Here is a 24045-nt window from a genome sequence, read left to right on the forward strand (position 1 = left end):
CTGTCCAAACAAAAACTAAGCACGTATGTGCTGATTAAAAACACATTTATGCCTGAACTGTACGTTACATTTGGACTCCCTAGAAGCCAAAGATCCTGGCTTGCACAGTTGAGGTCTGGTAGTCTTCCTCTAGCTGTTGAGATTGGTTGGTTCAAAGATAACCCCAGAGAAAACAGACTCTGTGAGGAGAACTAGAAAGTGAGTCTCATTTCATTTTGCATTGTACCAAATATGATGACCTGAGAGAAGATTTGCTTCGTAAAATGACTCGTCAAAATCCTGAAATTCTGCATTTGTCTGATGAGCAAAAACTGGAATGTCTGTTTATGTTTGAAGTGTTTAAACTGGTTAATTTTGTCTTAAGGCCTGGAAAAGAAGACAAGATAGATTATTTAACTATTGAACTGATGTTTAGTTTGTCTCCATCTTCCTTTCTGCTCTGTCATGAGTGAACAACCATGAACTCTGATCCTGGTTTTGCCTGAACTCTTTGTGTCATGTAAGCCCATGTGGGCTGGGCAAATGACTGTATGTATGACACAATAATAAAATAAAAAACTTCAAAACTATATGCATACAGGGCTACTGCTAGGATACTGCTAGGACCTCTAACCCAGGGTTTCTCAGCCTTTTCAGCCCGGGACCCCAAAAATATAGGGGCCAGAATCTGGGGACCCCCACTGTACCTGAAGGTGGTTGAACACAGCCAAGAACATTGAAGAATAGTCATGTGGAGACATGTAATAAACACATAATAGTCATGTGGCTGCCCATAAGGGGGGATAAAGGGGAAGGTTTTTGGGATCCAGCCAAACTGGGGGGCAGCAAAATCATGGTCATTTGGGAAGTTAAGCTTAAAATGAAATAACTTTTGTTAAAAACATATTTAAAAAGGGTAAAAGATGTTGCTTAAGTAAGTGAATAATGGCAAAAAAAAAAAAAAAAAAAATGGTGGAAAAGGTGTTGAAATTGGATTTTTAAAGAACATAAAATGGGTTAAAAATGGCAAAAATTAGATAAAAGTGGACAAAAAATTGATTAAATTGGCAAGAATTGGTACAAACAGTGGATTAAAAAGTGGCTGAAATGGCTTTAAAGGGCAAAAAAAAATGAGGGATAGTAGGTGGACTGGGATGAAAAATTGATATAAACTGGCAAAAATAGGTTAACTGTGGTTAAAATGGGCAAAAGGGGGTGTAAAAAGTGGTTAATAGTGGCAATAATGAGGCAATAATTGGCAGAAAGTGTTCAGAATTGGTTTAGAAGTGACAAAAACAGGCAGAAAAAGTGGTGGAAAGGGTATAAAATTGACACAAATGGGTTTAAAGTGGCAAAAATATGCTTAAATTGGCAACACTGATGTTTAATTGTGATGAAAAAGGATTAAAAATTGGTCAAACAGGTGTAAAGTGGCAACAGTGTCATTTAAAAAAATATTCTTAGTTTTTTTAAGGCATCTGGAGACGCCCCCTCAGTGTTTGCAACCCCCAGTGGGGTCCCGACCCCAAGGTTGAGAACCACTGCTCTAACCCCCTCTTGCAAAAGTTTTAGTTCAATCATCCAGCTGTTAGGGAGGGCAGGGGTGAGTGATAAAAATAGTAGACCACGGGTGTCAAACACAAGGCCGGGGGGCCAAATCCGGCCTGCGGTACAGTCACACCTGGCCCACAAGATCAAATCCTATTGTTATAACCGGCCCTAAAATCTGAGGTCTGCAGATTTCCTCCCGCGTAAAAATATAAACTTAGCCATGATGATATCAAATATTCTGAAGTCAGTGATTCCCAAACTGGGGTACTCGTACCCCCAGGGGTACGCATAGTGACATAGGGGGTACACGAAAAAAAAAAAAATAAAATAAAAATGTGATTTGAAAACAACCTGATTACATTTTCAAACTGGCGTATAAATAGACAAAGGCCTACAGTCTGAGGTGCCTGCTCAAATTGCCAAAAAATCTCATATAGGCTATAGGCTACCCAGTGTTAAGCAAATTGCACTGTCAAAATAAATACACGTGCTAGACTCTCGTTGATTGACTGACACCTGTGGGTGTGTTTATGTAGAGTTGCTGTCACTCATGCTGGTCACCCGGCTAACCACCAAAAATGGATATGTTCTCGAAATGCATATTTCTTTTTTCAAAAGTGAACTGGTGTTGCTCACTGAAAATGCTGGTAAATAAATCTATTTTGTGAGAAATAATTCACTTTAAGAGATTTTATTTGTATGTTATGCATGCTAAATGTGGGAGGTGGGGGTGGCGGCAGGCTTACAGACACATTTCTTTTTCTAGCTGCTGTAAGTGCGTGAGAGACGGGGGTATATGGCTGGAGGTCAAATGTCTGAAGGGGTACGGGCTGTGAAAAGTTTGAGAACCACTGCCTTAAGTCATAAAAATGTGAAATAAAAATTAAAAATGAAAATAATTAGAAAAAGGAATCATTTTAATTTTAAATTTGCGTCACACATTTATGACTTCAGTCTATAATTAAGACTTTTATTTTATATTTTAACCTTTTACATTTATTATTTTGACTTTTTGTTTCATATTTTGACTTTGTCAATTCATCATATTCACTTTTTAACTCACATTTTGACCTTTCAATATATAATTTTGACTTTTTATCTAATCGCTTGACCTTTTAAACTTATTAGTTAGACTTTTATCTCACATTTTGACCTTTAAGGTGCACCATTTTAAATTTTAAGTCATATTATTGCCTTAAAAACATGATTGTGACTTTCTTTTTTATATATTTGCCTTTTAAAAGCATTATTTTAACATCTAATTTTGTGTTTTGACCTTTTGAACTACTGAGTTTGACTTTTTATCTCAGTTTTTGAGCCTTTTAACAACTCATTTTGACTTATTAAATCTCAAAAGCATTCATCATCAGTGCTAGTGTCTGTCTGCCCCTCTGTGATTGAGTCTGACACCCCTGCAGTAGACCTTTCTAATGTGCACGCTAGAAATAAAAAAGACAAGTAAATCAAACAGTTTTGTGTCAGTCTATTATATTTATTTATATTTATTATGTGTATAATATTTTTATCAGCACAGGGATCAGTATCTCTTGATCCAGCAGCGATGGTACTGACATGCTGTAGTCTGGTTTTGTGGGTGCTCTAGTTAGGAGGCAGAGGGACGATTCAGAAAAAGTCTGATGGTTGGTCACTTTGACATCAGACTTTTACACTTCAGACGTATTTTTGATAGGTTCAGACCGTACATCAGAGGGTTGAGGAGCGGCGGGCATGTGAGGAAGTATAACGATAAAAAGATCCTCAGCATACTCGGCACAGTGTTCATGTTAAATCTGCCCCCTAAGATTTCAAAGCAAACCCCAAAGGAGAAGTTGATCAGCGAGGCAAGGTGAGGCGTGCAGGTGCTGAACACCTTCTGTCTGGTCTGTTTGGATCCAGAGAAGCAGACCCTAAAGATCTGGATGTAGGTGTAAACAATGACAAGAAAAGGAAGGTAGATGGAGACGCTGCTGACCAGAAGGCCGAAAATGTTGACCACGGGTGTTTCAGAGCAGGCCAGTTTGGTGATGGAGGTGCTGACGCAGTACACTTTGTTCATGATGTTTCCACACAGCTGCAGAGGAACCAGCAGCATGAAAGCAAAAGCATTCAGCACAAACGAGATCACCCAGATGAGCACGATTAAGATGACAGCTCTGGTTATCGTCATGTGCCTATTATAGTGCAGGGGGAAACAGATGGCAAGATATCTGTCGAAGGAGATGACGGTTAGACAATAAAATTCAACTTTCCCATAAGAATACAAACAGAAGATCTGCAGGAAACACCAAGAAGGAGAGATGGTGTGCACGTCAGAGAGAATCTGGAGCACTAGGAAGGGAAACAAGGCTGTGCTGCCGTACAGCTCATTGGCAAAAAGGCTGCAGAGGAAGAGGTACATGGGCTCCTGAAGGCCACGGTCCGTACAGATCAGAACGATGAGGAGAAGGTTAAAACACAGAATCAGCGAGTACAGCAGCAGCACAACCAGGACACAGACATATTTAAACACACCCGTGTCAAAGTAGGCAATGAGGACGAAGTAGAAAACCTGTGTAGAGTTTGTCATGACTTCACTGTAAACACAGACCACACACATCTAAATAAGTCCACATTCAGCAGGTTCAAAGTCCCACCAACCAGCAGCAGTCAGAGCATGGTGCTGTCAGACTGTCTACTTTACTGCAGGACGAGTCTGTGACGGTCACACCTGGTTCTGTGAAATAATGAGAGCTATAAACATCCTCACTGCCCACATCACAGCGGTGTGTCTGCAGATCAGCCAGACTTATCCTTCAACTTCATTATTTATCTCTGCTCATGCTGCAAACATGCACCTCCCCTTTGCAACACCAACTCAGACTGAAAGCCCTGTTTATCATAGAAGACATCCTAACACAGCAGCATCCTGTCTTTTTGTTTGATCCTAACGAGTCTAACCATGATCTGGGGTCAGACACACCTACGCCCTGACTGAGCTGCAGACAGCGACGGCTCATTTTTATAACAGAGGACGCCACAGCAGAGACGGCCCGGTCATCAACACATCATCCTAATTTAGTCACACACCTGAAGAAGAAAAGCATCACACTTAATTATTTTTTTAAGATTTATTTTGGGTATTTTTGTGCCTTTATTTGATAGAGGAGGATAGTGAATGGAGTCGGAAACAGGGATGAGAGCGGTAAAGGGCCTCAGACCAGATTCAAACCCAGGTCGTCCGCGTACCTAGGGCGTGCCTTAACCACTCGGCCACCTGCGGCCCAAACTAAATAATTTTACATCAGATCTATCAGCCAGAGCTGTGATTATCCTGTACCGTCCAGGGCATCACCCTGAAAATCAAAGAAATGTTTGATTTGATTATTAGACCTGAGCTCCAGCCTCTGGGCCAGGGCCTTCCTGGACCTGCTGGCATTATTATTATTATTTCTATTCCAACAGAAACATTTCTCATGCCACAAAACTCTCCAAACTCTCCAGGAAATTGTCCCCCAGTCAAAATTCACTTGTGCAGGGGCCCCAAATGTGATATAGGGGACCGGGAATAAGCTACATGCATGAAAGTCTGTCCACATATGGATCACGGTGAGAGGGAACAAAGGCTCTAGGTCCCATCCTCTAAAATGTACAGTTAAAAGTCAAATTATTGTGTTTCCTCCAGGGGACATGTGGCACATTTTAGAGAACACACCTGCTCATACTCATACTAGACGACAGGGACATCTAAGGTTGTTATTTGGGCCTAAACACCTTAGGGCAGCCAAAGAGGCCCAGACCAACACTAGTTTTTATATTTATTGCAGTGAAAATGCCTGAGAGTCTGTACTGGGGCCCTCAGAGTCTGTGATATGGCCCTCAGAGTCCGTATTGGGGCCCTCAGAGTCTGTGATGTGGCCCTCATTGTCTGTGTTGGGGCTGTTATGAATTCTTAGATTTTTAAGAATCTGGATGACTTTTTTCCCCACAAAAACCCAGTGAAAATTCACCCTGCTCGTTTAGGCAAACGTGGTGCACCTGAGGGGGCTGCTCCCAGCTGAGAGCTGTTGGTAATCAGCAGGGCTGGGAGGCTATATAGGGAGCAGGCTGCTGCTCAGTTCAGTGGGTTGTGAATGTGTGAGGGTCAACACCATCAGTTGACTCTCTATTTGTGTTTGATCTAAAATGAAACTTTGTTTTGAGTGCCTGTGTGTGCAGGAAAAAATCCCAAAATATTGTTGATTCACCTTCCCCTTTCTTTAATGACTCCCAACTATTTTTGTTTGTGGGTCAGGTTTTCAGTTCATCTATCAGTTTGATAGACTTAGTGGGTGGCAGTTTGGAAACATAATCCCCTGCCACCTTTAAGAAACCCTAGACCCATTTGGTTTTGTTCATGCAGTTTTTGTTTATTTCCCATTTGCCACCATTGTTATAAAATTTGTGTTTTCTTTGGGGGGAAACATCTGTGATGTGGCCCTCAGAGTCTGTGTTGGGGCCCTCAGAGTCTGTGATGTGGCCCTCAGACTCTGTTGGGGCGCTCAGAATCTGTGATGTGGCCCACAGAGTCTGTTTGGGCCCTCAGAGTCTTTGTTGGGGCCCTCAGAGTCTGTGATGTGGCCCATAGAGTCTGTGATGTGGCCCTCAGGGTCTGTGTTGTGGCCCTCAGAGTCTGTGATGTGGCCCTCAGAGTCTGTTTGGGCCCTCAGAGTCTTTGTTGGGGCCCTCAGAGTCTGTGATGTGGCCCTCAGAGTCTGTGTTGGGGCCCTCAGAGTCTGTGATGTGGCCCTCAGACTCTGTTGGGGTGCTCAGAATCTGTGATGTGGCCCTCAGAGTCTGTGTTGGGGCCCTCAGAGTCTGTGATGTGGCCCTCAGACTCTGTTGGGGTGCTCAGAATCTGTGATGTGGCCCTCAGAGTCTGTGATGTGGCCCTCAGAGTCTGTGTTGTGGCCCTCAGAGTCTGTGTTGGGGCCCTCAGAGTCTGTGTTGTGGCCCTCAGAGTCTGTGATGTGGCCCTCAGAGTCTGTGTTGGGGCCCTCAGAGTCTGTGATGTGGCCATCAGTCTGTGATATGGCCCATAGAGTCCGTGATGTGGCCCTCAGAGTCTGTTTGGGCCCTCAGAGTCTGTGATGTGGCCCTCAGAGTTTGTTTGGGCCCTCAGAGTCTGTGATGTGGCCCTCAGAGTCTGTGTTGGGCCCTCAGAGTCTCTGCAGACAAGAACCAGTATAAATAATGGAATATATAACAAAGAAAGGCACAGTCTTGTATTTGGAAATATGAAATGTTTTGATGAGAAAGCTGGAGGCATGTTTCAGAGAGCTTCACAGACTTTTTTTTGCAGTTTTTCTCTACACATTTATGACCCACTGAAAACAGCTCTGGGACCCATTCTTGGGCCTAGACCCACCTTTTGAGAACCATTGCTGCAGGTGTGAAACCATCATGACCTGGCATGAAGCCAGCTGTAGGCTGGTAAAGTTCACAGATGATTTTCTTGTTGGAAAGCTGAGTTCATACTATTTTTATGAATTAACGGAAATCAGAAGAGACCCTGCAGGACTCTGGTGAAACCAGACTTTTACATATCCCACGGATTTTGGACAGCTTCAGACCGTATATCAGCGGGTTGAAAAGAGGCTGACAGGTCAGAAAGTACAGAGATAAAAATATTCGCAGCATGTTGGGCACATTGTTCATATCGAAGCGGCTCTGTAAGATTTCAAAACAGGCCCCAAAGGAGAAGTTAAAGAGGGAGGCCAGGTGAGGTGTGCAGGTGCTGACGGCTTTCTGTCTGGTCTGTTTGGATCCAGACCAACAGACCTGCAGGATCCTCATGTAGCTGTACAGAATCAGGAGCAGAGACACACAGATGGTGCTAAAAGTGGCAATGAGGCCGTAGAGGTTAATGGCAGCTGTGTCGGAGCACACCAGCTTCACCACTGAGTAGGTATCACAGTAAACTTTGTGGATGACGTTCCCACACAGCTGCAGCGGAGAAGTCAGAGATAACAACACAACCATGGCCAAACACGGGTAGATCCATGTCAGCGCTATGAGCACGGCCATCTTTGTAGAGGTCATATGAGCGTTGTACTGCAGAGGATTACAAATAGCAAGGTACCGGTCATACGACATGACGGCTAAGTTCAAATACTCAACGGCCCCGTAAGAATGCACGCAGAAGATCTGCAGGAAACACAGGGATGCAGGAACGGCGTGCACGTCAGAGAGAGTCTGCACCAGGAGGAGAGGGAACAAACCTGTACTACCATAGAGCTCGTTCACAAACAGACTGCACAGGAAGATGTACATGGGGTCATGGAGGCTCTGGTTCACACAGATCAGAATGATGAGGAACGAATTAGAGCACACGATAAAAACATACAAAGACAAAATCAGCAAAAAATACACATATTTACAGACGCCTGTGTCAAAATAGGCTGCAAGAGAAAAATAGGACACAAATGTGGAGTTTATCATGATCAGATATTTGGTTCAATTAATAAATCTGAGCACAGATGCATAGTCTCAAAGATAATTGAAGATTTAAGCTGGTTAAACTGAGCACAGATGCACATTCTCAGAGATAAGAGAAGATTTAAGAAGGTCAATCTGAGCATAGGTACATATTCTCAGAGATAAGAGAAGATTTAAGAAGGTCAATCTGAGCATAGATGCATATTCTCAGAGAAAAGTGAAGATTTAAGAAGGTAAATCTGAGCATAGATGCATATTCTCAGAGATAAGAGAAGATTTACGCTGGGTAATCTGAGCATATGTTGTTTCACGGTGCATCAGGATCATGATGCCTTCATGAGCAGAGGTCAGAGGAAAAATACTGGTCACATTCATTAAAGCATCTTTAACCAAGAGCTCCATGTCCTGTCACATGTTCCTACCATCTAGGACGGCCCGTCTGAGCTGAGCCAATGCTGAGTCAACGTCTTTTAAATCTTGAAGGTGGAGAGCTGTGACAGAGAGACCCTGATCCTCTGGGGGTCGAGAATCCCGTGATGTAATGATGACTAAGGAAACACTCTACTATAGCAAACAGCATATGCTCTCATACGTCCTCTATCCATCAAACACAATCTCATCCATGACACCAGACGACTGGATGCACTAACCCAGGCTGGATCCAGCTCACAGAATACCAGACGCTGGGGGCATCCCTGGGGGTCATGGAGGGGTCAGCTGGGAGGAGACCTAGAGAGATGGAGCACAGGCCTGCACCATGGCCATCAGGAGGTCAGAGCAGGACAGGACCAACGCTAACATGCTAAAGTGCTGAACTGGCATATGCTCTCATACCGTGGTCCATCACAGTCCAGTCAGCACCAGACCCAGAGTTACAGCAACCGAGCTGTTGCTTCCTCCACACGTTCATGCTGCAGAATCATAATATCTTTATTTCATTTAGGTGTGAAAATCACTGAGTGCAAACATGTAGCATTGTTTGATTTAACATCCAGTGTTTCCATGGTAACCATATACCAGTCGTGTCTGTCATGACAACAACCAAAACAAGACACACTCTGGTCCAGCTCTGCCTTCAAGTTCAGACCGGAGACCAGAGTTTAAACTCCTGACTGATTCTGAGATTCCATCAGACAGTATTTACCGCTCTCTGGCCGCGTTCACAGGCAGATAAAAAAATTAACGGCCAAAACTATGCAGGGAAATGTTGGCCAGGACACTGTTAAAAAAGGAGATTTTTAATCTTAATGAGGTTAAATAAAGGTTCAATAAAACCAGTAGTATGGGAGGATTCTCAGTCAGTCATCACTTAGCAGAGAGGCTAAAATAAGGAGAACTGCAGAAAGCTGAGCAGCCTAAACACCGATGTAGCAGCCGGGACGAGGATAGGTCTGGACCAAGCAGAGCTCTCGTGGACTTCAGTGAGTGGGTAAATCTACCAGTGACAGATTCTCTGATAAAGTGGAACTGTATTCAACACAGAATCCCATTATGTAGGAGGGCGTGGATTGTTAGGGTTGATGCTGCCATCTCAGGTCTCCGTAGCAGGGTGTTCATGCTCGGGACATCCTGGATAGTCCTGGCAGTGTGGGAAGTGCCATTGATGAGAGGAGGACTGTTCTGAACTAGCCCGTGGGCCCTCTAGTCTTCCTTTGGAACTACTCTAAATAACCCACAGTAGTTGGATACTGCTTTAGTAGAGGTTACAGTCGAGATCATCAGTATGAGGGCTTATATTGGACAGCTGATGGTAGGACTCAATTTCCACCTGAAATGTGGATCTTTAAGGTGGTTTATAGTAAACACATCCCTGGGTAGTTATTTGTTTGGATGATTTGTTGGTGTTTTCAGTGTAGGATGGTAGCAGCTGATGTGCTAACAGGCTAACTCAGAGCTAACGTAAAGCTAAGCACTGTTAGTGTTTATGAGTAAAATGTGGGTGTTTATTGTGTAACTGAGAAAGGTTCACAGCTATCATTATGTCTGTTTAAACAGCTTAGACTGAGACCAATAAAAGAAAGAAATGTGTCCCCGGTCCTGTTTTAGCTTGGACCTGAAGCTGTATCACCAGTTAAATGCAGGTCATAGGTCACACGGCTAGTTTCTCTAAATAGCCAACTCTTCTTGGACTGACAGTCATTTGGGCCTGAGATGAAAAAGTTTAGCAGAAACTGAACTGATGCCATCATACCGGTCACAATGTGACTGAGGGAGATGATGCATCGTTTCCATGGCAACAACTCTCACGGTCAGTCAGTTTAAAGAGGTTTATTTCTGAAGTTACAGCGGAATAAATCTGTGTCTACAGGAGGGACAGGGCTGCATCAGCCTGTTTGGCTCATCGCCATGACAATGGTAGCGAGGCAGCAAAGGTAAATGCACAGAAGTAGCTCTTACAGCACTGATCATCAACTGGCGGTCCTGGGGCCATATCAGGCCCCCAAAAGCTTCCTGTCCAGCCCCTGAAAGATAATTAAATTCAGAAAAGGATGAAAAGAAGATGTTGTGATTTTAAGAGTATCCTTTGGCTTTAAATGTCTGCAGCTGTTTAATCAATCCCACAAACAATTAACATTGAAATAGTTTTAGAATGACTTAACATTTGATCTGTTTTTACAGAAACGTACTTTTCAGTCATACTTATTATATATTTTTAAAAAAGGGGTAAGGATGGCAAAAGTGTTACAAAAATAATGGGTGATAAATGGCAAAATGGGTTGTGGAGTGGCACAAAGGGACAAAAATTGGTGAAAAAGTGGTGACAAGAGGAAAAAAGGGGCAAAAGTGTCAAAAATAGTGCAAAAAAGTGATAAAAAGGGGTTAAAAAGTGTCAAAAATAGAAGAAAAGTGAAACCAAGAGGATAAAACATGCTGGAAAAGTGGTTCAAAGGGGTTAAGAAAGGAAAAAATGGGTTAAAATGACAAAAAGCATCAAAAAATTGTTTAACAGTGGCAAAATACAGCACAAATAGCCTGGCAAAGTAGTGGAAAGGAGTTAAAGAGTGGCACAATGGGTGAAAAGTGGCAAACATTTATTTAAATGTTGAAAAAAAATATGATGAAAAGGGACTAAAAAGTGGCAACAATCCGGTTTAAGAGGGGTTAAAATCTTGCAGAAATAGGTAAAAGAGGAAAACAGGGGTTTAAAGCGTCAAAAATGGGGGATAGATAGGGATAGATCTCACTGGTAATAACTAAAACTGTCCTGCAGTTTGAAAGAAAATACAAATACTACTACCATAATATTTCAGACCAAAATATTTCTTTGATTTTTGTGTATTTGAAAGTCCCGCCCACAGGGTCTCTGTGGAGAATAAATCTGGCCCTTGTGCAGATGTACCCCTGTCCTACAGTCTTAAATATCGATTATCTCACGAATCACTGCACGTCCTGTTTAGGATAAACATTAATCTGCCTCTTGGACATGATCACATCTTTTATGTTTTTACTGTTCATGTGGAAACTTCAGCCCATTAACATCCCTGACTTCATCAGGTCAGCTATAGGAGCTTAGACCACAGAGACCTTGGTCCTGTCCTGCTCTGGCCTCCTCCAGGCCCATGCCCATGCTGAGGAACATTTTTCTGAAATCGTTCACAGATTGGTGAACCTCTACCCATCTTTACTTCTGAGAGACTCTGCCTCTCTAAAATGCTCCTTTTATACCCAGTCATGTGGCTGAGCTGTTCATAATTAACCTGATTTTTGTCAAAATGCTCCTCCAGCTGTCTTTCATTAGTACCACTTACTTTTCCAGCCTTCAGGCATCTTGCTGCCATCTAATTCAAAATAAGCTTGTATTTCTCATAAAATGTTCAAATGTCTCAGTTTAACATGTGATATGCTGTTTTTGTTCTGTTGTGAGTCAGTTAAGGGTTTGTGAGAATTGACAACCATTGGCACAGCGTCCCAGCTTTTTTGGGATGTGGGTTGTATGAATAGAGGCTGACATGTTCACAGAGGAAGTTGAGAACTAAAGCATTAGCTCAGCTCATCTTAGGGGCCCAGAGGACTGAGGCGTTCAGGATTAAAGATATTTAAGTGGAGCCGTCCTGAGCTCAGTGGAGGCGTGCTGACGCTGCTAGGAGCCGTGTTTACTGCAGCTCTACAGTAGGATGATGCATGTGAGAGATATTCAGAGATATATATGTGGAGTCAGGTGTGAGAGCTCCTGTACATGAATGTGTTTCTGCTCTTCAGGCTGTGAACATTTCTGTTTTACAGGTGCACACTCATCCATGAGGTGGTCTGTTTTCAGTCCTGATGGTGTAGTCTCTTTGGAGGGGGATATTTATCCCTGAGTTTGTTCTTTATGTACTGATCTTTTAAAACATTACTGCTGCTTTAGCTGTATTTACCAGCATGTTTTTAACACACTGTTGTTTTTACGTCACTGAGAGAATGCCTTGTTGGAGAAAATGATTGCTTTTTTGTGCTTCTTAACCTTCCTCCAGGCTTTGGATCTACATACAGGTTGCTAAAGCCAGAGCATCACTGCGCTTTTTCTCTGTTCTGTGAGACTAAAGAGGGCTGATGTTTAACTCCACTAAGGTTTCTTGTTTCACTCTCGCCGCCTATGTTGACGTTGGCACTTTGGAGTACTTATGGTTCCTGGTGGTTCTGTCTTTGTACATGTCAATTGTTCTGGCCAACCTGTTGCTTGTGGTGGTGATCTGTGTGAGCCGGAGCCTCCATGAGCCCATGTACGTCTTCCTGTGCAGCCTGTTTGTGAATGAGCTCTACGGTAGTACGGGTTTGTTCCCTCTCCTCCTGGTGCAAACTCTCTCTGACGTCCACACCGTCTCTCTTCCTTTCTGCTTCCTGCAGATCTTCTGCATCTACACGTACGCCAATGTGGAGTTCTGTAACTTAGCCGTCATGTCATATGACCGATACCTGGCCATCTGCTTCCCTCTGCGATATAACGCCGTCATGACGTGGAACAGAGTGGCCGTCCTGATCGCTGTGACCTGGTTGTACCCGTTTGTGGCCATCAGTGTTCTGATATATCTGAGCGCTTCCCTGCAGCTGTGCGGGAACATCATCAACAAAGTCTACTGTGATAACTACTCCATTGTCAAACTGGCGTGCTCCGACACATCCCTGAACAACATCTACGGCTTTGCTTACACTGCTGCAACCATCACTGTTGTTCTTCTAATCTTCTACACCTACATCAGGATCCTTAAGGTCTGCTTCTCTGGATCCAAACAGACCAGGCAGAAGGCGCTGAGCACCTGCATGCCTCACCTGGCCTCGCTGCTCAACTTCTCCTGCGGCTGTTTCTTTGAGATCGTTCAGAGCAGGTTTGACATGAAGCATGTTCCCCTCATGCTGCGGGTGCTCTTATCTCTGTACTGGCTCACATGTCAGCCGCTCTTCAACCCTCTCCTGTACGGGCTGAATTTAACCAAAATACGCCTCCTGTGTAAAAGCCGCCTCTTAGGTCAAATGTGACACCAGCTTTGGGTTAAAACAGCCTTTATGAGTGATTCTATCCTGACATTAATCTGAATAAAAGGGACAAAAACGTCTCAGATTGGGTCTGTGTTTGTGTGATCGCCTTATCCACTACAGCTAGGGCCGGGCCATCTGCTGAGTTTTTAAAACCTATCAGTTTAGAATCAAACGGGATGTTGGCTAATGTTTAACTGTCATAGAAAAAAACACTCTTTTCCTAAAGTTGCTGAGGTTTTTGTGCAGTTTTAGACAGCGCTGTCTCTCTGTTTGGGTTGAAAATATGACCACAGATGGTTCAGTTCCTCTATGTTCTCATAAAACACACCCCGGAAATTGCAGACAAACTACAAACTGTTCTGACCAAAAACATCGGCCACATTTCAGTAAACTGATCCATCAACATATCCATCATCTTCAATAATCAGGTCTTCATTATTTTAATTATGGAGGAAACAAAGGAACATCTTTTATTCAACCTTCATCCTAGTTTCAAAAATCACTGAGGTTTCCCTCATTTACAACCATGCTGAGATACAGACACACACAATCAAATCTAAATTAAATAAATCTAAGGCTGCATGCAGCGCTGAAGGACCCTCACACCCCATAGAGCACTGAAGGGCCCTCACACCCCATAGAGCACTGAAGGACCCTCACACCCCATAGAGCACTGAAGGACCCTCACACGCCAGCACACGTCTGGCTGTTGTAATCTCAGTAGTCTGTAGAAAAAACTGGACATCATATGTCAGAGCAGCTTTCTTACAGTAGGTGGCGCATTAGCAAAGACATGTAATACACATCCAAATACACGTTTAAATTAGTGCTGTCAACTGATTAAAAAAATTAATTTAGTTAATCACATTACTATGCTGTGATTAATCATGATTAATCACAGCATTTCTTTAGTTTTTGTAGTTTTTAGATTTTTAAATTTTCAAAATGTATTATTTATATTATTATAACTATTATTGTTATTGTTATTATTATTATCTATAAATTAACATTTGACATACAACCATTTACTTGTGCATTTGGTTGATATAAATGAGTACAAGTATGGTGTTTAAATGAAGAAATATTAAACAAACTAGAGTTTTATATTTATTTGTGTTTTGTACATCAGAGTGTCCTAATTCACTGAGCAATAATATTTATTAACTGCACACGGCACACACTGCAGTGAAATGATTTCTACCTTTAAATTATCCAAGACAATGTAAAAAGACAGTCTTGAGACTTTGTTGTAAATTGTTCCACATTTTAGGAGCATTAAAGCCAAACGCAGATTTTCCTAATTCGGACTAAACCCTCAGGACCTGCAGCATGAAACAGTCAGAGTGAGTCTGGTAATGTCCAGTTCAACATAAACGTTGTATAAGAAGGTGCAGTCCATCAGGGATTTATAAAAACATAAAGCTTTCACATCTGTGTGCCAGAAAACATCAACCGTTTTATATAGATCACAGTGATGAGTGTTACAGGGATCCCTGCTAATTAATCTAACCAGCTGGTGTGGCTCTGTGGTCTTGATGTAAAAAGAAATGTGGTTCAGTTTCCATGAAACTGCTGCTCTCCTACAGCTACATCCGAGCTAACAGCTACTGCAGCAGCAGCCGTTGGATGGACCGGCAAACCCCACCAGTAATGGTCGCAAACCTGCGCTAAAGTAGACTGGGAGAAGAGTGAAGACATCTTTTCTGTCATGAAAAGCTTTCAGTGTTGCTCTTTTCTCTTCTTTTAATGAAGAAATGCTGTCCAGTTCTGACTGAACTGTCACTCTGGCTACGTCCAAGCTAATCAGTCCTAATCACAACCACTCACTCAACAGCTAACCCTTTCCCTCTGTAATTATCACAAAGTCATGCCGTCATAAGAGTGAAAACATCTTCAACATCATGAAAAGCTTTTGGTGTGGTTTTATTCTTTACTTCGTACAGAAATGTGCTCCAGTTCTAGTAAAGCTAGCAGTATGCTAAAGCTACATCAGAGGTAATCACTGCACGGAGGCAGCCATTACCATCAGCTAAACCTCACCTGTCGCTACCACCCTGTTCTCCTCCACTGACTCTGACTGTTCCGAACAGTGTTCAGCTCGAACACTCATCTTGTTCAGCAAACCCTTGGCACATGTGCAAGTCCAAGTCTGCGGTAGCTACACTTGGTTGGCTGTCACCAGCAACAGGGGGCTTGGCTAGCTAGAGAACTACATTTATTACATGTACCATGGAGGACGGAGAAAATCTGAACATCTGGCACACAGAGGAGAGGCAGAAGCAGACAGAGAAGCCAAGGCTTAGCTAGGCTAAGTTGTTGTAAAAGAAGAAAAGGAGGCTAAGAGAAAAGCAGCTAAACTGTAACCAGTATACCCAAGAAGTCCTCTGAAAAGAAAGAATGACAATAGGAGCAACAGGAAGGTTTGCAAATCGAGACATTCATTCAGACAGACAGACAGACAGACAGCTCTCCAACTATACTGTAGTAGTAAGATATAGCAGAGTGGTAAACAGAGTCCAGAGATCTGGGTGTGGATGCAGCAGCGTGTCCATGGACCATATCACCATTATCAAGTACAGACAGGAAAATGGCCTCAACTAAACTTTTCCTTCACCTAGGAGGAAAACTCGTTTTATTTCTATACAAAAACTTGTTTGTTTTTTTTTGTTTGTTTACCAAAGGTTTGCCAATCACAGTGTGATGGTATAAAGGGGGACTGAACTATCCACTAGATGCCTTAGTCTTTCTTCAGAACTACTCCAAATAAACCACGATGGTTGGACTTACTGTTTTAATGGAGGTTACAGTTGAGATCATCAGTACCTGGATTAATACGGGACAACTGACAGAGGACTCGTTTTTTCATTTTTTATGGGGAGTTTTAGGGTGTTGTTTGGTTAACGGAGCTCTGGTTAGTTATTTGTTGTTTTTTTCAGTGGAGGATGGTATTTGGCTTTTGTAAACTGCTAACTTATGCTAGCAGCTCATATGCTAACTGGCTAATTTAGAGCTAACGGTGCTAACATGAAGCTTATTGTTGTTGGTGTTTATAAGTTAAATAAAGATGTACATTGTACAGCTGACGACGTGTGTAAGGAAAAGCTCTGATCTAAACAAAGACACATAAAAGAATGTCAGTCTCAGTCATTTCTATAGTCTGGTCATGAGTAATGGGAGTCTAACAGGCTGTTATGACAGGGGAACAATTACTCAGGTTTAATATCAGCTCAGTGTCTTCAGAAATAGAAATGTGTCTGTTTCAGCTCAGACTTGAAGATGTATCACAGAGTTTCTGTTTTATGTGTTTTATTGCTGTTAAATGCAGAAAAACGATGCTGAAGCAAACATCGGACAAAGATAACCTGAGTAAAAACTAAAGTCAGTTTTTAAATGATGGTTTGATTTATTAAGGGTAAATCCATCCAAACCGTCCTGCCCTTATGTGAAAAAGTCACTGCCCCCCTTTTAAATCATGAATTAACTCTGATTAACCACATTTTTATAAAGCTGAGCTCAGTTTGACTATCCACACCCAGACCTGATTACTGCCAGACCTGCTGGATTCAGGATCCCCATAATTAGAACCTGTCTGACAAAGTGAAGTAGGCTACAAGATCTCCAACACATCATGGTACCATCTAGAGAAATTCAAGACCAGATGAGAAACAAAGTCACTGACATCTATCAGTCTGAAAGGGTTACAGACATTTCTAAGGCTTTGGGACTCCAGCCAACCACACTGAGAGCCATCACCCATAAATCGAGAAAACTGTGAACGGTGATGAAACTTCCCAGGAGTGCCTGCCTACCAACATGACTCCAAGAGAACATAGACGACTCATCCAGGAGGTCTCAGAAGAACCCAGAACAACATCTAAAGACCTGCAGGTCTCACTGACTCAGTTAAGGTCAGAGGTCATGGCTCAACCATCAGAAAGAGACTGGGCAACAATGGCATCATGGGAGAGTTTCAAGGCCAAAACCACTGCTGAGCAAAAAGAACACGAAGGCTAATCTTACATTTGACTAAAAACATCCTGATGATCCCCAAGACTTCTGGGGAAATATTCTGAGGACTGACCAGACAGAAGAGGAACTTTTTGGAAGGTGTGTGGAGAATGTCCTGCCATCAGTTCATGACCTCTAGTCTACCTCTGAATGGACTAAAGACTACATGAAGGTTCTGGAGTGGTCTAATCAAAGTCTGGACTTAGATCTGACTAAGATGCTGTGGCATGACCTCTAACAGGCCGTTTATGGGAAAAACCCTCCAATGTGGCTGAATGACAACTATTCTGCTGAGAAGAATGGGACAGCATTCCTCCACAATGATGAGAAAGACTCACTGACAGTTATCACAAACACCAAAGATGGAACAGCCGGGTATTATGACTGTTCCACACAGGACCAGGCAGGTTTGGATGGATTTACCTTAAATAAATGGAATCATCATTTAAACAATGACTTTAGTTTTTACTCAGGTTATCTTTGTCTGATATTAACATTTGTTTGATGATCTGAAACTTTTTTAGTGTGACAGAAATGCAACAAAAAACATTTTTTCATTGATCTGTATTAACCCCGGTGTTTTTTAAATAATTTTATTTTTTCCTTCAAACGTCAGGTGTATCCTCAGGTCATGACATCATCGTCTCACCTTTCAGGTTTAAAAGCGGCAGAGGCGGTGATGCTCCCTGTCAGGAGGGGTCTGGGTCTGAGAGCAGGTGTGAGGGTTCTCTGACTGATCCAGAGTCAGACTGTTGATGGGTCTACACTGTTCAAACAGTCCCTCCTCTGTTCCTCTAAGCTGTGATTTCACCTCTGCAGAGGACAATGCCAAACTCTTCCCAGCTTTCATATTTCACCTTTGGTGGCTACTTTGACATTGGCCCGTTGAAGTACTTGCTCTTCTCCGTCCTGTTGTGCCTGTACATGCTGATCATTTGTGCTAACGTGTTGCTGGTGGTGGTGATCTGTATGAACCGGAGCCTCCGGGAGCCCATGTACATCTTTCTGTGCAGCCTGCTCATTAACGAGCTGTACGGCAGCACCGGCTTGTTCCCTTCTCTTCTGCAGCAGATCCTCTCTGACATCCACACCATCTCTGCCTCTTTCTGCTACCTGCAGATCTTCTGCTTGTACACCTACGTGAACGTGCAGTTTTACAACCTGGCCGTCATGTCCTATGACCGCTACCTGGCCATCTGTTTCCCTCTGCAGTATAACTCACGCATGACCTCTGTTAAGGTGGCCGTCCTGATCACTCTGATCTGGATCATTCCTGTCCTTGTGATTGTCGTCATGATTTCCCTGAATGCTTCCCTGCAGCTGTGTGGGAACGTCATCGACACGCTCTACTGTAATAACTACTCTGTGGTCAAACTGGCGTGCTACGACACCACGGTCAACAACATTTATGGGCTCATTTACACCTTTGTTGTGCTGTTTGGGCTGACCATACTGATCCTGTACACCTACATTAAGATCCTGAAAGTCTGCTTTTCTGGATCCAAACAGACCAGGCAGAAGGCTGTGAGCACCTGCACGCCTCACCTGGCCTCGCTGCTCAACTTCTCCTGCGGCTGTTTCCTAGAGATCGCTCAGAGCAGGCTGGATATCAGCAGCGCTCCCATCATGCTGCGCAGTTTTCTCTCTCTGTATTTCCTCATATGCCAGCCGCTCTACAACCCTCTGCTGTACGGGCTGAAGCTGACGAAGATATCCATGATCTGTAAAAGCCTCCTCAGTGGGAGAATCTAGGTGCTGCTGTGTGGAACCAGGGCTGTTTCCTCAGCTGTTGTTTACATCCGCTCAGACAGCATCATGGTGAATTTCATGTCTCTAACCCTGTGAAAATAAACCTCCAAAAAAGTCTGAATCCCCATGTTTGTGATTTTTAAGGTATTTAAATGATTTATAAAATGTGAAAGAATTAAGAGACAGGAAGTGTACCACTGGCAGAAGACAAGAAATGTCAAAGACAAATCCTAAAGCAGAGTTAGTAGAGAGTGTCTCCCTCCTGATTCTTAACCTTAACCTCTTAAAGCCTGTTAACTCAAATAATAGCCAGGAAATTTGTGATTTTTGTAACTGAAATTTTTATTTAGCTTCCTACTGAAATCCAGAAAAAGAAAAAATGCCATAAAATTACACCCCCCCCCCACACACATCTATTTATCTATCTATCTATCTATCTATCTATCTATCTATCTATCTATATATATATATATATATATATATATATATATATATATTTCTGTGTATCAGATTTAATACATTAAAGTGTTTTTGGCAACTGATAATTCACTGTAGGACTTTTTTTATAATTTATCTGCCTGTATTAAAAATATTTTTGATTAGATAAAGTTCCCATAAAAGTGTGTATCAAATATTATACAATAATCATTCAGGGGTTAACTGGGAGTTTCAGTGAAGTCACTTTAAGACCAGAAAGGCCAAAAATCTAACAGAGAAAGGCTGAGAGACTGCTGAATTACAGACGGACAGAATGGGTTTATGGTCTTAGTTATATATATTTAGATAAATATATGTATGTAGACTTCTTAGGTGTACTGGTTCAAAAATTGTGCCATAAATATCTACAGATTTTCAATAAAATCCCAAAATGTCATATCCCTGTGTTTTGTGTTGACTGTGGAATGTGATTGCATCTCAGTGCCAACAGAGGGCGCCACAGTAAAATTCAGTGTCAATGATGTTGAGCGATGGTTTGATTCATGGCAGAAACGAAGACAGTGTTCCCCCTTGGTTTCTATCTATCTATCTATCTTTCTATCTATCTATCTATCATCTATCTATCTATCATTATTTATGCATGAATGAATGACAGGGTTGGAAATTAACTTTTTTGCCTTCCTGCCACATCAGGAGTAACTTTAGGACTGTATCAGACCAGTATTAAGAGTAAAGTTTACCCCTGCTGTCTAAAAGGCCTCCCCACATACAAATGAGTCTGACATCTGAAAGATTTAACAAATAAATAACCAAAAATACTGTTCAAGAGACCGTTTATTGTAACATTTAACATATTTATGATATGTAGGATGATGAACCTTGGCAAATGTTCTTAACTCTCGGATCCTAGTATGTCCATTTTGAGGGCATTCAACATTTTTATCGTCATATTTTGAGTTGATAGTCACATTTTTATAGATTGAGGCGTTAAATTTGGCCACAGTTATTATTTTTCTTCATATTAAATCCACCTTATTCCTAATCCCCATGATGCTTTGCGTGAAATATGGGTGCAACTTCTGGTCCCTTCTATCTAGATGGGACTTTGCATTGAATACAAGCTGTGTTACCTGATTTTTAGAGCAATTTGGACATTAAAATATGTAACTTTCGACTGCTTCACCTCAATCAGCACAATATTATTATTTCTTTGCCCTCTACTAAAGAGTACAAAGTGACAACATTTCCTCAGATAATCTAGACAAGCATATTTAGCTAACTTTATTAGCTTCATCAGTATAGTAATAAACGATCATGTTTTGTTAAATGAGTTTGGACACCACCTTCAGATAACATTTCTAGTTTGTGGGGTTGCTGAAATCCTTATTCCACCAACTAATCCCTCTTAAAATGTGGGAATTATATTAAATAAAATTATCCATGACTGAAGTTGTCAGCTCTTCAGTTTGGTAAATGTCAAGTTTTGAATTAATGATGAATTAATATTGAAAGAATTACATCCCAAATGCATTTAAACAGTGACCAGCATGTTTAAAACACTGTTGTTAAAGACATGTATTTAACTTTGTCACATAATTAGTACCACAACTGAAGCAACAGCTACTGAGCATTACAGAAAATATTAGTTAAAGATTCAGCTCATTTAACTTTATTGAGTTAACAAAAATAAAGCAGCATTTATTGCAGAAAATACTTATATCAGAACAAGCACTGTTGACGCTAAATCACTTTAGTAATCCCTTGGAAGAATCACGTTTTGCTATTATTGCTACTGGACGGGAAGTACCAACCACAGTTATAGTAGTAGACCCCCAGGAATAATGTAGTATCCACCTTATTTACTTACTTACAACTTACAGAACAAAAAATGTGAACATTTGATTTCTAAAATATATCAGTATTTACAAATTTGCGGTGAATTTCTATCAAACAACTGTCGTTCTTAGTTAGCATCTATCGTTAGCTGCTGTATTAAATTACATGTAATTATGTACTTCCGCCTTAGCACCGGAAGTTTCGGCCATATTCAGATTTACAGTAGCGGCCCCAGGAATGAGGTGGATAGAACTCGATTGACTCCAAATAGCTCCATCCATCCTTGTTTGTCCAAAATCTGGACAATAGACTTCCATTAAAAACACGTTTTTCAGACTGTGTGTCTGTGGCACCAAAATAACATATAGTAACCTTTTCAATGCAGTCACTCGATCACCAGGGCTCTAAATTTCACTAGTAGCAGATAGTCAGCAGATAGTGCCATTTTAACCCCTTCAGCAACATATATACAGGGCTTCTTCCATGGACTCAGACTGTTCAGAGCACTATTTCACCCACTAAACATCATCAGAATTGAATGAAACGATTCGTGCCACTAGATATGGATGTCTGAGAGTGGGCTACATGTGTAAGGAAAAGTTTGTGTGCTCCTACGTGTGTGCTCAGATGGGAATTTGCGTCTATGTTTACGTGGAGTGTTTACAGTCGAAAATGCTACTTCTGAGTTCTGCAGTCTGGGACTAAGAAAAGGGGAACTTTGACCAATTTTAACTTTGCCCTCACTTTATAGCAAGTGGATGGACATGCATGAGGATGCACAGGTCCTTTCGATCAATAGGTAAGAATATATCATATCTCAAATATGCAGTAAATTCATATACTGTAAAATACCAAATAATAGCCCGGGCGTTTATTTGTCTCAATCACTGAGCAGACCAGGCGTTTATTTGGGACCAGGTGGCTATTTGGAACAGGCATTTAATTCCTTTCTCAAAAAAATCTTGCTGAGCAAAAATTGGAAAAATATGGTAAATTTAACCAAACTATTTATTTACACCAGTATGAATATCTTTTTTACATTTTTAAGACAAGATTACAGTACCATAGTTCTACTTTTGTCTTCTTCTGTCAACTCAACACTCTCTAAAAACTTTAAATACTGGTAAGGAACTTAACAAACACAAAGTTGACAACAGACAGTTTAAAGTTAATGTTGTACTTTAATTTTTTCTGCTGCACCGAGGCATGGCGCTGCTAACTCACTTGAGAAAACAAGCAAGGGACGGGGGTGCCCCAGCCAATGAGGAGGCTAGCTTCCGTATCTCAGCTCAGTGAGAAGTTGATTCAATGGCGGAAATACGGCGGTGTTTGGTCCTGTGTAGAATTTGTTCATGATGAGATGAAGTGTTTTCTTGCCTGTGATTCAGCCATTGCTTTCAGTGGAAAAGCAGAGCAGAATCACTCCACGAGCGCTTTGCCACCATGAATATTAAATTCTGCAGATGTTCTCATCTGCGAGGAGGCACGTAAAGAGAGGGGTGGAGCTACGGAGCTCAAACAGGGAGAAGAACAGGAAGGGAGGGGGAATTGTGAGTTGATTCTATACGGTTCTCATCTCATCTCAGTCACATATCACAGCTGTAAATAAATTACACCCGGCATTTATTTGTCAAAATGTACTGCCACACCCGGCAGTTAATTGGGACCTGGCGATTATTTGGTGTTTTACGGTATTCGCGTGAGGAGCGTAATCACGGTCAAATTTTGGTTAGAGGTGGAAATTCGCGTGTTCATAATTCATATCCTACATATTTCCTCTGATTTTTTATGCCTGTACATGAAATAAACCTAACATGAACAAATGCATTCACTCACATGGTGGTAGAGGAGGCTCAAGAAAAGCATGGCGTGTTTTTCCGATAGAGTCATCTGTTTAGCATGGACGCCATCTCACTGAATCCAAGTCATAGGCATAGTGTACAATAACTGGCATAAAAAGGGTGTAACATTGATTTTTTTTTTTTTTTTTTTTTTTTGTGGTTAGGGTTGAAGTTGTTGAAGAGATTTGAAGCGGTGACTGTAAAAAAAATGTAGAAAAATGATTATTTTATTAACATTTATCTGCATGCCTGATTTCTGGACATACTGGCATTAACCATGCTTAAAATGACAAGGGAGCAAGGGTTAATGATGATTGATTGTCCTCCACTGACTTTATCTACTAACTTTCTCTCTCTTCACTATTATTATCCACACACACACACGTCTTCGTCTCTTACTGTTGTCTCTGTGCCTGTGTGATCTTTGTGAAGAGGTTGTCATAATCTGGAGGTGGCTGAACACAGCCATGCATATTCTACAATAGTGCAGACAAGGCCGTCCATAAGGGGGGATAAAGGGGGAGGTCTCTGGGACCCAGGCAAACTGGGGGCCCATGGAGGTCAGCAAAACCATGGTCCATTGTGTAGTTAAGCAGTGAAAACCATATTTAATATTTGACCTGAATAATAACCACTCTTATCATAGAAACAAAAATCTTTATTTATTCATTTATGTAGTGAATAGCCTTCTTTAAATGAAAATAACTTTCCTCCTCTCAGTGTCTCACGACCC

At 41.8% G+C, this 24045-nt stretch overlaps 4 protein-coding genes across 4 annotated transcripts; 2 read left to right on the plus strand and 2 right to left on the minus strand.

The window, feature by feature from the left end:
* Positions 1-3175: 3175 nt before the first annotated feature.
* On the minus strand, positions 3176-4096 carry LOC121517287 (olfactory receptor 1500-like). The gene has a single exon (XM_041798960.1). The coding sequence runs from the start codon at positions 4094-4096 to the stop codon at positions 3176-3178; it is 921 nt and encodes a 306-aa protein (XP_041654894.1).
* Positions 4097-7035: 2939 nt separating this feature from the next.
* LOC121517292 (olfactory receptor 142-like) lies at positions 7036-7986 on the minus strand. The gene has a single exon (XM_041798973.1). The coding sequence runs from the start codon at positions 7984-7986 to the stop codon at positions 7036-7038; it is 951 nt and encodes a 316-aa protein (XP_041654907.1).
* Positions 7987-12516: 4530 nt separating this feature from the next.
* Positions 12517-13440, plus strand: LOC121526363 (olfactory receptor 11A1-like). Its single transcript, XM_041812930.1, has one exon. The coding sequence runs from the start codon at positions 12517-12519 to the stop codon at positions 13438-13440; it is 924 nt and encodes a 307-aa protein (XP_041668864.1).
* A 4833-nt stretch (positions 13441-18273) lies between these two features.
* On the plus strand, positions 18274-19200 carry LOC121527088 (olfactory receptor 11A1-like). Its single transcript, XM_041813787.1, has one exon. The coding sequence runs from the start codon at positions 18274-18276 to the stop codon at positions 19198-19200; it is 927 nt and encodes a 308-aa protein (XP_041669721.1).
* The last annotated feature ends 4845 nt before the right edge of the window (positions 19201-24045 follow it).

This window comes from Cheilinus undulatus, linkage group 2 (assembly GCF_018320785.1).
Source record: "Cheilinus undulatus linkage group 2, ASM1832078v1, whole genome shotgun sequence".
Taxonomy (NCBI): domain Eukaryota; kingdom Metazoa; phylum Chordata; class Actinopteri; order Labriformes; family Labridae; genus Cheilinus; species Cheilinus undulatus.

Bases quoted from the DNA above. Each gene is read 5' to 3' on its own strand.
- LOC121517292 (XM_041798973.1), bottom strand. From the start codon at position 7,986: ATGATAAACTCCACATTTGTGTCCTATTTTTCTCTTGCAGCCTATTTT.
- LOC121527088 (XM_041813787.1), top strand. From the start codon at position 18,274: ATGCCAAACTCTTCCCAGCTTTCATATTTCACCTTTGGTGGCTACTTT.
- LOC121526363 (XM_041812930.1), top strand. From the start codon at position 12,517: ATGTTTAACTCCACTAAGGTTTCTTGTTTCACTCTCGCCGCCTATGTT.
- LOC121517287 (XM_041798960.1), bottom strand. From the start codon at position 4,096: ATGACAAACTCTACACAGGTTTTCTACTTCGTCCTCATTGCCTACTTT.